The 16,677-nt window shown below is 43.4% G+C and overlaps 1 protein-coding gene across 17 annotated transcripts in view; it reads right to left on the bottom strand.

Annotated features, from left to right (window-relative positions):
* Positions 1-543: 543 nt before the first annotated feature.
* Positions 544-16,677, bottom strand: part of LCOR (ligand dependent nuclear receptor corepressor) — a 129,746-nt gene continuing 113,612 nt past the window's right edge. For all 17 annotated transcript variants that reach the window (XM_043926419.1, XM_043926424.1, XM_043926431.1 and 14 more), the window contains one exon: positions 544-15,380. In XM_043926419.1, the coding sequence (XP_043782354.1) occupies positions 11,036-15,380 (4,345 nt within the window). In that variant the 3' untranslated portion in view covers positions 544-11,035. The remainder of the gene's footprint in view (positions 15,381-16,677) is intronic.

The following is a 16,677-nucleotide window of genomic DNA, read 5'->3' as shown; positions in this document are numbered from 1 at the left end:
ACTTCACCCCCTAGATTTAGCAATGAGGTCAGGAGCATGGATTCAGGTGCTCCCTGAACCTCAAGATGAAGCACTAGTGCCTTCCCAGTTCTGCCATGGGAATTCCCAAGGACCATTCATTGGGTTTCCTATTGTTTGAAGTTAGGCATAACTCACAAAATGGCCATAGATCTAGCAAATAGATTTAAATCCCAATATTGGTGGCCTAGGCCAAAGTCATGTTAAGTATTCTGGAGTTGTTTATTTAAAGATTTTTTTAATGTGGATCATTTTTAAAGTCTTTATTGAACTTGTTACAATATTGTTTCTATGTTTTGCTTTCTTGCTTGTGAGGCATGTGGGATCTGGGCTTCCCCACCAGGGATCAAATCTGTACTCCCTGCATAGGAAGGCAGAAGTCTTAACCACTGGACCATGAGGGATGTCCCAGGAAGTATTGCTTTCTGGTTCCTTCTGGCAACTTAGCAAATTTGATGCAGACTACAAGTTGAACGCTAGGTTTCCATGTGTTCTGCACCCTCTCCAGTAACTACACAAACACACTTTAATATCAAAGAAGTTTAATACACTGCAATAAAATAAGCGCCTAGGAAAAGCTCATGGAATAGATGTCAATGTTAGAGAAATCCCTCCCACACAGCCTCCAGCTCCACACCCCACCCCTCAAAACCAAACAAGAAAATCTGAAACAACCTAGGAAATTCTTCCAAGCTTGGATTTCATTGAGGGCCCCTTTACCAGTAACAAGAACACAGTTTCCTACACAGTCTAATAGGAAAGCAAAACACAGAAGCACAGAGTCCACAAGATTTCAATATTTGAGACTTGGTACATATTCAAAGTTAAAATAACTCCAACTTTTATAGCTATACATATTGTTTTTAAAGCAACTTAATATATTTTAAATTTCATATATACACTCTCAAAGGTTCTTCAGGTGAGGTATGTAAACATTGTCTAATGAAAATTTTTCAATGTTTCAAACCAACAAATTCACAGCATACATTGAATTTTCATCCATAACAGACACAGTATTTTCCTACACTCACTAACATAGTGGAAATCCAGGCCCAAGGGAAACATGCTGATCACCGGATTACCATTTGCAGGATTTCTCATGTCACTACTTTTGACAAGACCATCTTCACACAGGTCAGGCGCACACACATGGTACCGGGAAGGAGCGAGGCCCTCTGGAGACTGTCCTTGGGCATCTGGATCGCTGGCTACAACTCACAAGACGGCAAAAGAGGAGCACACCTGAACAACTACGAGACTGACCTCAGCAAGGACAACACTGGGAAGAACCAGAAAGACCTTTACAGGAACGGTAGAGATTCATCTTAGAGCTCCCTGGATCCACAGCTGGATCAGCAGCCCTGCCCTAAACTCATTCTGAAGGTTGTGGCCTAAGAAGAATAAAAAACCCAACACGGCACCTGAGCTTCAGTTAAATTGCATGGGCCTCCTAGGACGCTCTGGCCTCTCAAAGGCATTAACTCTAGCCTGAAAGGAGGACCCTGGGCTGTGCTTTTCATACAGGTTGGGGTTGAATTTCATACTATCATAATGCATATGGGAAAATAATGCCATGAGTTCACAAAGACGACCCACGCCTGCATGCAGGCATTGGCCAATGACCTTGGAGGAGCTCAATTTTGAAAACTACTTGTTCCCTGAGGGTAAACAGCAGGCTTCTATTGAGATTAAGTGAGGCTAATAAAGGGATTATTTATTACAAGGTAATAAGACTCGGGGAGCCTCAGGCCGGAATTCTATTTTACCCCCACATAATCTACCACGCTCCCTCCCTCCCTCCCCCCACCACAAGAAGTAGTCACCTTCCCAATGACACACATAGGTCCATTTCTTTCCTCTTGCTTGCTTTCAGGCGCAGCAATGGAAAGTTTTATCCTAATGCACCCACTTCGATCTAAAAAAACACTAGTGAAAAATTCCAAACACCATCATAAATACAAAAGAGAAGACATATTTCAAAAAGCCTAAAAAACTACATTATTCTATTCATGGTTATCTGGGTGTGGGGTATTTTTCATAAAGTTCAGGACGGTCACAAGGAGAGGTTGCTAAACAGCTTAGAAACCTGTTGGACTGGACACGCTGGGATACTTGGAGGAGCAACTGCCCTCTTTGCACGAACCTAAATGGGTTTAACCCCAGACATGCACTGGGGCTTTGGACGTTTCAAACCCAGGCACAGAGGAATATAGGAAATGGGCTAGCTCTTAAAGGTAGGTCAGATATATAGTCAAGGGACTTTGTATTGACCATTTACATTTTTAATGCAAAAAGTTCTTACATGTATGCTATAACCAAATGAGCTTTGCCTCAACTAGATTCTGTAAACCCTAAAAATTCATGGAAAATTGGTAATTTTTCAGTCTCTATGTCCAATTTTTGAGGTGTCTGGTCCTGGCAGATTTCTCATCCATTGCTAGCATTGTATAATGTGAAGGAGCGTGCAGACAAACAGAAGCAAAAATTCAAGTACAGCAACCTCTCCAGCAAAGGCAAGAGGTCTTAGCAAGAGCTGTTCTACCCCCCACCCTATCCTCTGAGACAAGGGCTAACGCAGAGCCCGGAATAAATGTTATTACCTAGAATCTTATTGCTTACGGGCAACACATCAGAAAGAACACCTGGAAATCTGCTCTGGGGACTGACCACTGACCAGTTTATCATACATACATGTGTGTGTATATTATATATATATATGTATATATATAATATATACCATAACCAGATGAGAAGAGGGGGCAGTTAAAGCTTGGACTTGATGTAACATTACAGATCAAATGCCCCAAACAGCTCTCAACCTGCTCATTTTTGTTCTTTCTCCATGTGTGTACTGTGTTATGAAAGGAAGTCCACTGCTCAAAATATATTCTTCTACAATACTACAATGCAAACCAACATCACTCGGAACATGAATCTGTATACAGCACATGTAATAAATATTTTTTTAAAAACTATTTACAACATTATTTCTTGTGAACATTTAGATGAGAGCAAAGTATTTTTTCCTGCAAAGGTTAAAAAAGTTTCAACTGTCTAGTTCAGTGCTAAATTCCCTGGCACCTAGTTACCCATTCACATTTCATCTTAAAATCAGATTTGCTTACAAACAGTATCTTAGAAAAAACATTCTCCAGCATTACTGTTCAAGTGTCTTCCTCATTAGTTTAGAAAAGACAAAGGGAGGCCATAAGTAAACAGGCAAATTATGGTTCAAATGGATGACACGAATCCCTGCGTGTCCAGTCCCAAGCTCTCCGCAGGCCTGGAGCTACAGTTCTTAGGCCAGCCAGCCAGCCGGACAGCAAAGCTGTGGCTCAGACAGGGGTGCCCAGGAATGGAGCACAGGGAAGAGGAACACGATGGGAAAGCATCGGTTCTGTTTCATCTACGGGGACTGAATTGCAGATCAGGACTCCTGAGAAGTAACGCTGCATACATCTTAGAGCAGACGGCCTCATTCTGTACCATCGGTTACAGGTGGGGTTGACCCACATCTGTGCGGAGGCTTGTGAGACAGATAGGGGGTGGGAGAGGAGGCGGCGACGGCTGTGAGCTAAGGTGCTCAGCACTGTCAAGGTGCGGGAGGAAGCAAGCTTATCTCCCCTGGTTTAAGAGAGCGGGAACAGGTGTCCTTCCTGAAGGTGAGAAAGACTAAAATACATCTTAATGCTTTCTTTAGGCAACCAGTGGTTTCTCCATATCCCACAGGTATAGGTTTGGATTTCCTTGGGGTTACAACAAGGGCTCGTCTCCCTGCACAGGCTGTTGAAATGTACAGTAGAATGGGCCAACTGTGTATATAAGGAGTGGGTGGCTTGAGACAAGTCCCAATGCCCTGGCTGGCACAGCTGACCCCATCGTGGGAGACCCACTTTGTTCTGGGATGGCGTGACAGTGGGCAATGTGCTCAGCTTCCCAATGCAGTTGTGTCTGCCCCAATACAGTGAGGGCTTCAAGGTTTCACCCTTCATGATGTAGTTTGGGGGTTCAGTGGCTGAGCATGGGAGCTGGGGAGGATGGGTTTTTAGAAAGAACACTTTTTTGGAAAGCCCTTTTGACAGTTTTTGTTTGTTAAAATAAATACTTTCTATAGAAGCATTTGAACAGGAAAATACCACTATTTACACAGTGAAATAAATTTCACAGTGGTGTGTATAAATATGTATTATATATATGTATTTGAAATCATAGTCACACACTCTCCTAGAGCTATTAAGAATGAAGAAATCACTGGTGAAACTAACAACCTTAAGCTATAGGGCTCTAAAACTCATCCCTACCTGTGGTATAAATATACAAAATTATGAAAATCTTGTTTGTACAGTATCTCTTCCACAAACTAGCTCCCAAATTCTACAGTGTTAGCTATAAGATGACATGAAGTGTAGATTACAGAAAACAATTTGAGTGAGAAAGTTGATAAGCTGAATAGCATTTGGACCCAATGGCTAAATATGAGAAGAAAAACAGTCATGAAATGCTTGTAATATGACATACACATGTTCAGCGAAGCACTCGAAAGGTAGGTGGCTTCCCAGAGAAGGTTTCTCCTGGAAGGGGCCTGGGGGCGGAAGAAGAGGGAAGAGGCAAGGTGACAAAGGTGGGGCCTTAAAATGAGGTGAGCTAGGCCTGACCAGGCAGGAGTGGGTTTCGCTGGCCAGGCTGGAGAGCCCTGAACTTCAGTCTAAAGCTGCTGGTGTGCTGACAAGGTGCCATTGACATGCTGGTATTTTTAAGAGTTGAGAATGGGGGATCTGGAATGAGGTTCAAACAGGCAAAGACCAGCCATGTATGTTCACAAGTAATGACCAAAGCTTGGGAAGTGATAAACTTGCAAACATACTGTACACAAATACACTGTATGGTTTCTGGGGGTGAAACCAACATGCCCTGTACCTGCTGGGAGGGGCTGTATTCTAGGCTTTTGAGTTCATGAGTAAATCCATTTATGTTGAGCACTGCTGTCGAGGAATGTCGTTCCATGAGAGTCAAGTTCACCTTAACTCATAAACATGAAGACAACTGTAGTACTTTCAGTTTAAAAGACTTTGTACTTTTCACTTTAACTTGGTATTCTGGTAGATCAGATTGAATGTCCACAATTCAACAAATATTCAATCCACAAAGGGATATGTGTTCTTTAATACACGAACATTATTTAGGAATAATGTGGGATAGCAGCTGTGTGCTAAGATAACAGGCAAGAAATGGTAAAATCTAAAACAAAAGAAATGTTGCAGTGCTGGACTACATGAAAAAAATACATTTGTGCCTGTGACCACACAATTTGATCTTGAATGGCATATTGCAAGGATTGGGCAAGGATCAGTAAACCTTTTCTGAAAAGGGTCAGGTATTAAATAGTTTATATTTTAGGCTATGTGGGCCACATGGGGTCTCTTTTTCTTTAAAACATAACCCATTATACCTTGTTTAATGCATTCCTCCAATCTCTGGCGGATTATACAACTATGGGCAAGTTGGATCTTTTTAAATGAGCAATCTACTTCCATGTGGCTTGCTTACTGAGCACTTCGTGTTAAATGGAATGGTCCCACGCAGGTGAAAGAGCCTCTGTCACCGTGCTCGCCAGCCCCTCTGAGCACTGATGTAAACCACCAGGGTTCTGGGGAAAGGATCAAAGGGAAGGTATTGCAAGGAAATAGCCAGCACTGGCTCAAACCAGAGGCAAAAAAGCATGAGCAAGGATGCCTGCAGAGTGCCCCGGGTGATTGCCTGGGTCCTCGGTACAGCATGATGAGCCCTGAGCCGGGAGCAGCGTCGGAGCACTCTGGGGCTCTGCCTCAGCATGGCTGGACGTCTTTAAGGGAAGGGGGTCAGACCTTTGTGTCCTCCAGCCCATCCACTGGAGGTGAGAGCAGTTGGCTCTCATGTTTCAAGGGATGAGCTATATCACAGGCTGTCTCAACAGGCTTCCCCAAATTCTGCTACTTTTAACTACAGTAATCTTTTTGCTCTTTTTTTCCCTGAAAAGGACTTGGGAGCAAGCCTGGGGCAAAGTACACAATGCTGGGATGTGAGGACTGCCTTGTGGATGCCTGACACAGACATGACTTCATACTTGGAAAAATTTCAGTATTTCAGTGGCTATCAAGCCATAAGAAGGTAAAAACTCATAGGAAACAATTCAAATGATAATTATCTGTTTCAAAACATACGAAACAGTCATTGTTTTAGAGCCACTGACAAAATTTTATCAATCCTTCATTTTGATAAAAAACATAGAAACGGATCCTTGAGTTTTGGGGAGGGAGAAGACAAACCTTGGAAGTTAACTGGATTTAATCTAAAGATACCATCCATAAATTCTGTCACATTCAGGTTATAATATGCCCCAATTTTCTATTATTCTTTCTAAAGCACTTCAAGCTTCTGTTTTTCAGTTGTTGGCTTGCTTTTAATATAATTATTTTGAAAGAAGAGTGTGTGACTGAAAAAAATAGTGTCAATACATTTTCCCAGAAGCTGGCCAGAACTATAATAAACAACAATTTGGGTTTGTGATTGGACTTTTTTTCCCTCTGTGAAAAGGCTTTTCATATCTAAATGTAAGGTTCAGAAAACTGAAGAGCCACCTAACGAAGTCTCAACTAACTTTGAAAGAAATAAAATCTTGGCTTACTTGACTAGTAATAAACAAGAAGTGAAGCCAGAGTCAAGTCTATGATAAAAACTGAATGAAAGGAGAGGCCCAGGCCACATACTTTTAGAACTCCAAATTCCTATTTGCTCATGGATTCTGACTAGAGGCTAAAGGTGATGGGTGATTCTAATAGGATGTGAGGCTAAGGCAGTTCAGGTTTCAGGAGATGGTATTTGATGTGCTGTGGCAACATGTCTCTTTCGTAGTATGAAAAAGACGAAAAAAGAACAAAATTGAGGTAAGATGAGGAGGAAGAAGAAGAGGACAGAGAGAAGAGGCAGAAGAAAGGAGAAGATAAACCAGCAAAGTTTTTTTTTCCCCCTGAAAAGAGATTCTTCTCTCAAGCATGGGTCAACAAACTTTTTCTCAAAGATCCAAGTAGTAAATATTTTAGGCTTTGTGGGCCATGTGGTCTCTGCTACAGATACTCAACTCTGCTGCAAATACATACAGCCACTGATAATACCTAAATGAATGGGTATGGCTGTGTTCCAATACACTTTTATTTACAAAAGCATGACCAGCCCACAGTTTGCAGAGCAGTGAAGGATCATCTGTAGGCCAAATGAGAGCCTGCATGGGCTGACCTGAAACTATAAGGAGCAGGCGGTTGGGGTACCCTTGGCCAGCACCTGGGGAAATTCCAGTTCTGTCCCAGGGAAAGTGACCAGATACCAGACTCGCCGATGGTGGCACTCACTACGGCATCTCCAGCTTGCCTCACATGGCACGTTGGCCTTTCCTTCTTGGCTCTTAGGCCCACTGCTCAATAGGCAAGCTGCCCACAAATGACAGTGACAGCTTCAGTCTTCACTACAGAATTCATTCCAAGGGAGAAGAGTCCAAACTTCAATTCGAAACGACTGTCATGAAGTGATGTGTTTATTGATGACCTATCTGAACTGTGAGGAATTCACCTGCACAGTCTCATGATGCACAGAGGACCCCATTAGAAGAACCACATTTATGAAGTGATGACTAACTACACCTCTTCCATCTATACTACACAGGAACAAGGAGGCATGAAACCCACGGCCTAAGATTATTTTTAAAATAAGGCTTGTGTAGAAGTCTTTAATGAAGTGCAGATACAACAGAACTGGCCTACCAAAGGGAGCCAAGGGACTAGCAACTTCAGGGTAACAGACATGACTAACATTTGTACATACATAGCCTCACAAGCAGAACAAAGGTTCATAGCCTTCCTGCTGTGCTGCAAGACTGTTAAAATGTCTGTGCCAGTGCCAGGGGCAAGGCTCTGGACCCTGACCAAGGGTGCAGACTCCAGGTGGTTCCTCCAAACCGGGGGAGCCTCAGAGGGTAGAAAATGGGAGATGGAAAAGGACCTCCTAAAGAGGGCCCAGCTCTGGGGAGCTATGGTGGAGCTTCAGTGACTGCTTTCCAGGAGTCTTCCAGCTCCCCCAGAAGCTCAGAGGGAATACTGATGTTATCTGGTCATCAATGTCAGCTCCAAAAGTCACTTCTCTGAGTACAGGCCCAGGAGCTGAATTCCTTTTAAACTTGGAATCCAGAAGGTGGGACAGACTGCCTTTGCGTCCGGTGCAAGCCACACTGCGACGATGGCTACAGGAAGTGGGGGAGATCAAGGGGAGTCTTGAGTCAGAACCAAGTCTAGGCTTGGAGGTGTCTGAGAGACAGGCTTGCCAGCATCTGCTATAAGTGTAAACGTGCCTTCCAGAGTTGGACCTCAAGTCTGCTTTTTTCCTTTTTCTATGAGTAAAGTTAACTGAATCAGCAAAAGTGAGATTCAACAAATATAATTCTAAACTTTTAAGTGTCTTACTTATGTAGAATCCCAGTCTATTTAAATGTAGTCTGTTATAAAGTGTAAGTTGATTTTAAAGATGATCCATTGCATTGGTAGGTATATAAAATAAATAGATGCACAATGGTATCTTTTCTCCAATGCTGTCTAGAATGGGAGAGAAGGCTATGATCTTGAAGTGATAAGCTTTTAAAAATGAAAAAGAAATGAGGAAAGGAATGGAATGGATTATAACCTGCAACTGGAAAAGTGCCACCTACCTCCAGCCTGGCATCTCTCCCTAACCTAACCCAAGCACCCTTACAAGGTAGTCTGTGTCCAGCTAAGGGGCACCTTGAACGTATGTACAGGGGCCAGCACACCTGATGTGGGCAGACCTCCACTGGTAAAGTCACCACAAAAACAACATCCAGTGACGACTCTATGAAAAGATTTTTAAAAAAAAACTTTAAAACCACTTACATAGATTAAATGAACCTACTTAAAACACGTTAATGCTTCTGTGCAACTTAATGCTGAGGAAGGTTGCCAACACACACACTCAGCAGTTTCATTAATATAGGTAGCTCTGGAATGGCCAAGGTCAAAGATACAAAAAAAGAAAAAAAGACTCATGGGATAGAGGAGACACTAGGGGGGAACAAAAAGGCTTCTTTGAAGATAGTAAGCTTCACTATCTGCAAAATTCAACACCGTGCTCAGTTTCCCATGAATCAAACACTTTTTTCTAATCCTATCCAATCCGCAGAAGTTTTCATTATATACAGCAAAACTTTAACAGAATGGGTAGAAAACTTGTTTTATCATGATCTGAATGAACTAATGCATGAAAACAGATACATCGGGGTTTATCCAAACAGATTTCAAGCAATAGGGATGGAAAATCTTTTAATAAAAAGGACGGAGTAGCAGCTGTCCATACGAGCCTATTTTGGGGCAGAGCATGTCAGAGAAGCTGGCTGAAGCTTCAGCGAGCAACACTTATTGGCAGAGTGGCCCAATGGAGATGCCGAGTACACACTGTGTTATAATAGAGCAATGTTACAGGCACCAAGGTAAAGCCAATACACTCATCTCAGGTCTCAAACAACATCAGTTACAAATATTGCAGCTCTTGCTTTTGAGCCATGGAACAGAGCCCGACGTGATAGAGGCCATTGTGATTCTATAAGTATTAACTACAGTGTATGATGTTAATCCATCAGAAAGGGCATCTACTCTAAACATGTACATTTCACACTGGAATACCAGCTGAGCATCAGCTCCTGGTACTGGGATGTGTGTGGGCACACAATGAGATGTTGGTGCTACTTTCTCCAACTGAAAGGCTGCTCTGACCTTTTTATAATTCTGAGTCTGGTGCCATAGTGATTTGGGGAATGCTCATAGAGACCCTAGGCTATATTTAAGCCATCTGGCCTACGCTAATTACTCAGCTCATGAACACCCTATCACACTGCATGGAGAAGAAAGAATTTTACTGTAGAACTGGGGAAATGGGAGACATTTGTGGCTTTATAACCACATGCAAATACCCCCTAACACACACACACTCTTTTAAACTTTCCTATTACTGAAAATAACATTTTGGCTTTCTTTGAATACAGAAGTACTCAAGACAAGAAAAATAATTAGAATGGTCACTCTTATCCCAATTGTCAAATTATGGCAAAAAGATACTAGCTTTTTTTTTTTTTTCTCCCAAAGTAGAATGAAAACCTGATTAGTGTGTTAGCAAGCGTGCAAGATCAAAAATGAAAAGGATGGGAAGAATCAGTAATGCAAATAGTTTGGGGGGTGTGAATAATTTTCAGAGCTCATATATCAATATTAACACCTGTGACACACCTTTTGTCCCATGGGCACATAATTTAGAATATATTTCCTCAAATGACAAAAGACCAGAGATGAGTGACCAACAACGAATATGAATTTTTAAAAAGGGGTAACAGAAGTATTAATCTTTTATAATAACTATAAATTCCCTCTGCATTCTCCACATACTGTAAAAATGATTTGGTTTAGCTTTCAAATATCATTTGAACAAACAAGACAGAGGGAAGTTCACTGCTGGGGTTTGCAAAGAGGAGCATCTGTTTGTGTACTGACACTGCAGGGTGGCTGCTGAAAAGCTACTTTTATGTGCATGATGGTGGTCTTCTTGGCTACAGTACAAGTGCTTGTGCATCAAGTATAAAATACAAGCCTTTAATCACATAGATCAGCTTTTTAGCTTTTGTAAATTTAAAAACAAAAAGGATAAATAAGGCACTGTACTTTTAAAAACTAAAACTGCTTGGTTCCAAGTTTAAAACCCAAGGAACAACCAGAATATAATATATAACTTCCCTTACTCAGCCTCAGAGAAAGACTCTGCAAGTTCCCTTCTCCATCTGAGACGCACTTTTTGACATCTTAAATTGTGGTGTTCTCCATTAACTGCAGATTTGAAAGGCTTGATAAGCTTATAAAAGCAGATTTAGTTAATGCAAAATAAAGGGTTACTTCTATAGAACAGTTTCAACTCTGGGCTACTGCCCTGCGAATCACTTTGCATCCAACCGCCTTCTTTTGCTGTGGGAAGAGTCCAGCTTTGCCTTCAGCTTTCGCTTTCTCTGGGCCACACTGTTCTCTGGGGTTTTTGTCGAGGGTCTGGCCCGAGTCTTTCCACTGCTCTGCTTTCTATTTGTGGCTTTCTGTGGCCTGGAAGAGGACTCACCTGCCCCTTTTTGCTTTGCAGATTTTGTCACCGGATCCGAGGCAGAGGACTGGGTAGGTCTTTTGTTTGCATTCTCTTTTTCTCTCCTGGAGGGCGGGCAGCTCTTCCCAGGTGACTTTTTAGGGATCTTCACTTTATTCTCTTTTGAAGCTGTCTTTCTGGGCAGCTGGCTGCTTCTGTCCCTTGTGGCTGGCTTCTTGGCAGCGGAGATTCTGGTGGACCCATCAACATGCCTTTCTTTGCTGGACTTCATCGCAGGCCCCTTGTCCTTCCTGTCCTGAGTGCTGCTGCCTTCTGTCCTCTTGCGTTTATTCTGAACCTCTGCTTTTGGCAAGACCTCAGGCACCTGCTTCCCTTTCCTTGCCTTCGTTCCATCGGTGCTCTTGGGCTTAATGGGAAAGCCATCCGCACCGACTTGCAGGGCGAGCTTGGGGGACATCAGAGGGTTGATGCACACACTCTTGCAACTCTGTTTGCTTTCCACAGCTGGACCAAATGGGCTTTCGACTTTCTCGTTCTTGATCAGACGCTGCTGGGCTCTGAGCTTTCCTCGAATGTTGGAGTATTTTCTAAGGATGCGGGTACTGGCTGGGGTCGGTGAGTTGGTGGGAGGATGGCTGCTTCTACCTTCCTTGACCTCCTCTACACTCTCTTCAGGACTGGGGCTGAGGCTCATGTCACTGCCATCCTCGGGCTCCACTTGGTCGGGATTCTCTCGAAATTTAGCCCAGAGCTTCTGTGTTTTCCAATTGTTCTTGGCAGGAGTAGCTCCGGGAAATTTCTTCAAGTGTTTTTTCAAGCGTTCGGCCTGTAGAGAACTGGGGTACAGGCTGGAAGGAGGGTACTTCTGAAGAGGGTGCTTGACGGGTGGGATGTCACCTGGAAGACGAGTATTGAGCTTCTTCACAATGACCAGAGACCGGGTTTCAGTTGTCTCTAAGAACCACTTGCAAACATTAGATAATTTAAAGTTTGTCATAAACAACATCTGAACAGGAGAAAACTTCTGAACCTCCAGTGAACCCCGACATTTCCGTGACCTTTTCTTGCTTTTCCAAATCTCCTTCAGCTTATCAGACTTGTTCCTTGCCCTTGGTGTTGGCTGGGCTTCTTTCTCGAGCTGGATCCAGCCCTTCTGAACTTTCATGTACTGGGCATTGAAGTTGGCAATGAGCTCTTGGTTCTCCTCCTCAGCACACCATTCCACAAACTTTGGCTGCTCGTCCACCACGGTGTCCACATCACCCTCATCGACGGGATCTCCACTCTCGGAAGCTGCATTTTCCTTTGGGATTGGGTTTCCTTGTGCTGCTTCCTTTTCGGAAGTCACTTTTATAGTATCCAAGGAGTCCAGAGAATGAGTGTGTCTTAGGTTGTAGGTGGAGGAGGTCAGTCTTGTAAGCCTTGGGGCCCATTTTGGGGGCACTGCAGTGTCATCATTTCCACTACCTGATGATCCCAGCGTGCTAGACGGCACGTCATCACTATCGCCATCTTTATGCTGACTGTCGGCACTGTCTATTTCATTCACGGCCTCCTCCGTCTCCTGTGCAGGAACAGGTCCTGGCTTCCCCTGTGATTCTTCTGGGAAAGTACAAGGTATGCTTTCAGAGGGCTCTTGAGTACTGTTCTCACCTAATTTAGACTCAACATAGATTTCCAGTTTCTCTCCAGGCAGGGGCTGGCCAACTGTGGCTAAGGGATCACTGCTGGGGAAAATACTTCCTTCTTCCCCCTTGACTTCTTTCACCAGCATGTTTTTAAAAGTCTGCCTGGTGATCACCCCACCCACTTCAACCTCCTGCTCAGCGTCTTTCTCAGGGATGTTTTCTTTCTCAGGGGTGCTTTCATTGACAATTGGGTTTTCAGTGTCTTCCGGAGCTTTTGTATGGAAGCCTTCAGTAAGGAGGCTCTCGGGTGTTGTCCCAACAGGGTACCCTTCTTTTTTAGAGCGTTTTGCACCAGAACTTTTAGAAACCTTGACATCAGCACTTGGAGAGGAAGAATCTGAACTTTGATTTTTTAGGCACCTCTCAGCAGAGGAAGAATCTGCAAGCTGACTTCTGAGACACCTATCAGAGGCCTCAGGTAATTTTCTACCTTTTTTCTTCTTGTCTAGATTCTCTTCAGGTGACTCAGTGTTTTGATCGCATGCATCTTTTTCTGAAGGATGTTTGACATCACCATCCTCTCCCTCTAATTTTCCTGTACCACCTGCTGCCTCACTTTCCTCAATTTCACTGGGGTTTTCATTTGTCAAAGTGCTGCTTTCCTTCGAGAGTGGGTCAGTATCTAGCTCCTGAGTGTCTTCGGTCTCAGCCTCAGTAGCGACACTTGGCTCTTCCTCGGCCTTTCCTGGGCTCATGGGAGGATCCAAGACCGCAGAAGGACTTTGATTTTCTGAACACAGAGGGCTTTCTTCTCTCTCTGCTGTTTCAGGAGGGGAACCAGGCCTGGGAGCAACATCGTCACTGCCTCCCTCAGAAATGCTCTCTGTGGTGGGAAGCAGGGGACAGTCTCGGGGTACACTCATCTCCTCTGTACTCAGCAGTTCAACTGGCTGCTGGTCTCGTCCAGGGGAAGACATCTCACTTCCCATGGGAGCTGAGACCATGGAGCTGCCTTCTGGTGGGTCCTCTTCAGGAAGATGAGCAGGGAGGGGCCACTCTGGACTGCAGGCTGCTGTTTCCTTTGATGTGGGGGAGCCACTCGGGTTTGCATTATTCGTCACGGGGCAAACCTCTGGCTCTTGAGATGCCTTTTCAGGTGATGCATCTCTGTCTCCTTCAGTGAGAGGAGTTGTTTCTTTACTAGGTTCTTCAGGCTTGTCTTCTCTGGGATGCTCTACTTCTACTGTAGGTTGAGGTGCTGACGTGACAAGGGTCTGCTTGGGAGTGACCACTGCCTCTGATGCCACAGTTGAGCAGCTCGCTTTTTCTTGGGAGTGTAAATTCTTGGCCAGCGTGCGAACGGTTGGCAGCTCACAGCAATCACCATTGAAAAAGTATCCTCGAGTACTCTTCCTGGCTGTTTTCCGAGAAGATAATATCGATCTTTGATTCTCAAAGTGGCATTCTGTTATTGGCTGGCTGATATAAACGACATCACACTGGTTATCATAATCGTTTATCCTCAACCCTGATGCCCTTTTACTTTTCCGAGCTGTCTTAATGGAGGTGGATATCATCTTGGTTCGTGAGTGTCCATTTGATGTTTTGTGTACAGGTGGCATGGGGCTGGGGGCTAACCAACCATCTTTGGAATGATCAAACTGGCCCTTATCACTGGGCTGTAAATGGTAACCCATTTTATTTCTTCCTAGGGAGTGAAGATGGTTCTCTTGCTTTGGCCTTGAATCTTGTTCACATGCCTCTAAGTCCTGGCGTAAAGGTGTTTTTGAGCTACACTGTAAAGCATTCTCTTTGTCAGCAGTTCTAGGTGAATTCCCGATAAACCCTGAGTCCCAAGCCTCTTCTGATAAAGCTTTGAATGAATTTCTTTGAGAAACAATACAGCTGTTGCTCTCCTCATTATTTTCAGCTGCCGCTTTTACTGCAATTAGATTTTCTACTAAAGCTGCACTCTGCACATGGTCTTTACCATCTTCACATATTTTCACATCTGTGTCTTGCTCCTGTTCAGTGGTCTGCCCCTCCAGGTTCTTAGAGATGCGGTGGAAGTTTAATGAGGAAGAATTCGGTGCAGTGAGGTATCCCAGAGTGGAATTATCCATTGAATTAGGTTTAGTGGTTGGAAGTTCAGAGGAATCTTTTTGGACAACAGTCAGAGTCTTCTCTGTTCCATCTACAGAGTTTGTCTCAGGCGGAGGCTCCTTTAGGGCCTGCTCTGTCAAATGTGGAGGGCTGTGGGAGCCTGCAGAGTCTATGGGCAAGTCTACAGAAGTAGAAGACTTCATGTTGAGACACAGAGCATCCTTTTCTGTATGTCTGGTGCTGAGCTGGGCACAGCCAGCATCGCAGGTAGAGGCGTCCATGGTTCCAGAATCAGAAGACTGCAGGTCCTCGGAGGCGGGCTGAGACTCAGTGTACAGATCGTTCAGAACACGAATGAACTGCTTCTGATGATGTGTGCACAGTTTGACCATAAACTTCTCCAGTGGGGACTTCGACTGATGGTTAGAATGTACTGCTATTGCCTCTGCTGAGTTCTCACTAGACAGACAAAGAGAAAGAAGAAATCAGTATGGTCATTCTCCAAAGAACCATTTTTACATTATGAAATTCATCAGTGTTACTTATGTTTTATTCTCTGTCCAAAACTACTTCTCAGGGCCCATATACATTTTATTCAATAGATTAGGAGCATCTACTCAATGAAAACATAAGGCCAACCCTATAATATTTTCAATTTTTAGTGACAATTTTTAAAGTGATTATTCACAAATAATCTCTATCTTATAAAGAAGAAATATCATTGAAAAGTTCAAAAATTAAAATTTTGGCCACATTATTAACTCCAATTGGCCAACATACATTTTTGTTTTAGGCCTGGGCATTCCTGTTAAATAATCACTGGTTCATAAGTCCATAACATGGACAAAAATTCAGATACACTGTATTGCAAGTCTTGGTTTAGAAATACTTAGAGAAAGAATAGTTTTAACATGATTTCTCAGCTTGACCAATTGGCTGGACTTTAGAATTCTGCAAACAGTGATGCAGGAATCCTTCTGACCCTATAAGTCATGGAGGAATAGAGATCAATAATTTTACACTTCAGATATATTGAAAGATGAATGACAAGCAATTTCTTACTCCTAGCCTCTAAATGAGGACACAGATACGAAATCACATTGTAAACCATAAAGCTGTCAATGCAAGGTAGTAGTATTATGGTGCATCAAGTGCCACCTGTTACATTTGCCTAGACCTTTAATAAACATTTTAGAATAATCCACAGGAAGCCAATCCTACATTCAAGAACCCTTTTCAACCATTTCTGTAAATCATCTAGGATAACTCTTAGGGTTTAAACAGGACACTGTGGGCAGGAAAGGATGATACTAGGTTGAGGACAGGTTAAAGGCAATTTCCACTTAGATAGCCAAGTGTTTTCAAGGGCTGCTTTCTGTTTCTGGATGTTGGAATTTTTACTAGGCCCACGCAGTTGATGTGTTACAGTTTTCTGGAGCTTTATACAACTTCCCAACCTCTCTCTTTTCTCTCCTAATTCCTTAGGGGACTATTATCTGACTCTTTACGTAACATAGCAAAGTACGAAGGGCAGCTGAATAAATGTGTGCTGAGCAGATGTTGTTTGATAGTATCTTGTGTACTAAGTCGCTTCAGTCGCGTCTGACTTTTTGTGACCCTGTGGACTGTAGCCCATCAGGCTCCTCTGTTCGTGGGATTCTCCAGACAAGAATACTGGAGTGGGTTTGATAGTCTCTTTCAGCTATTTTTTCTTCCATCTTTGAATTTATCTTGCTGTCACGAGGTGCCTTTAAAC

Source organism: Cervus elaphus, chromosome 15 (genome assembly GCF_910594005.1).
Source record: "Cervus elaphus chromosome 15, mCerEla1.1, whole genome shotgun sequence".
In the NCBI taxonomy this organism is placed as follows: domain Eukaryota; kingdom Metazoa; phylum Chordata; class Mammalia; order Artiodactyla; family Cervidae; genus Cervus; species Cervus elaphus.
Note: the sequence above shows the minus strand (reverse complement) of the source record. Positions and strands in the feature narration are given on the sequence as shown.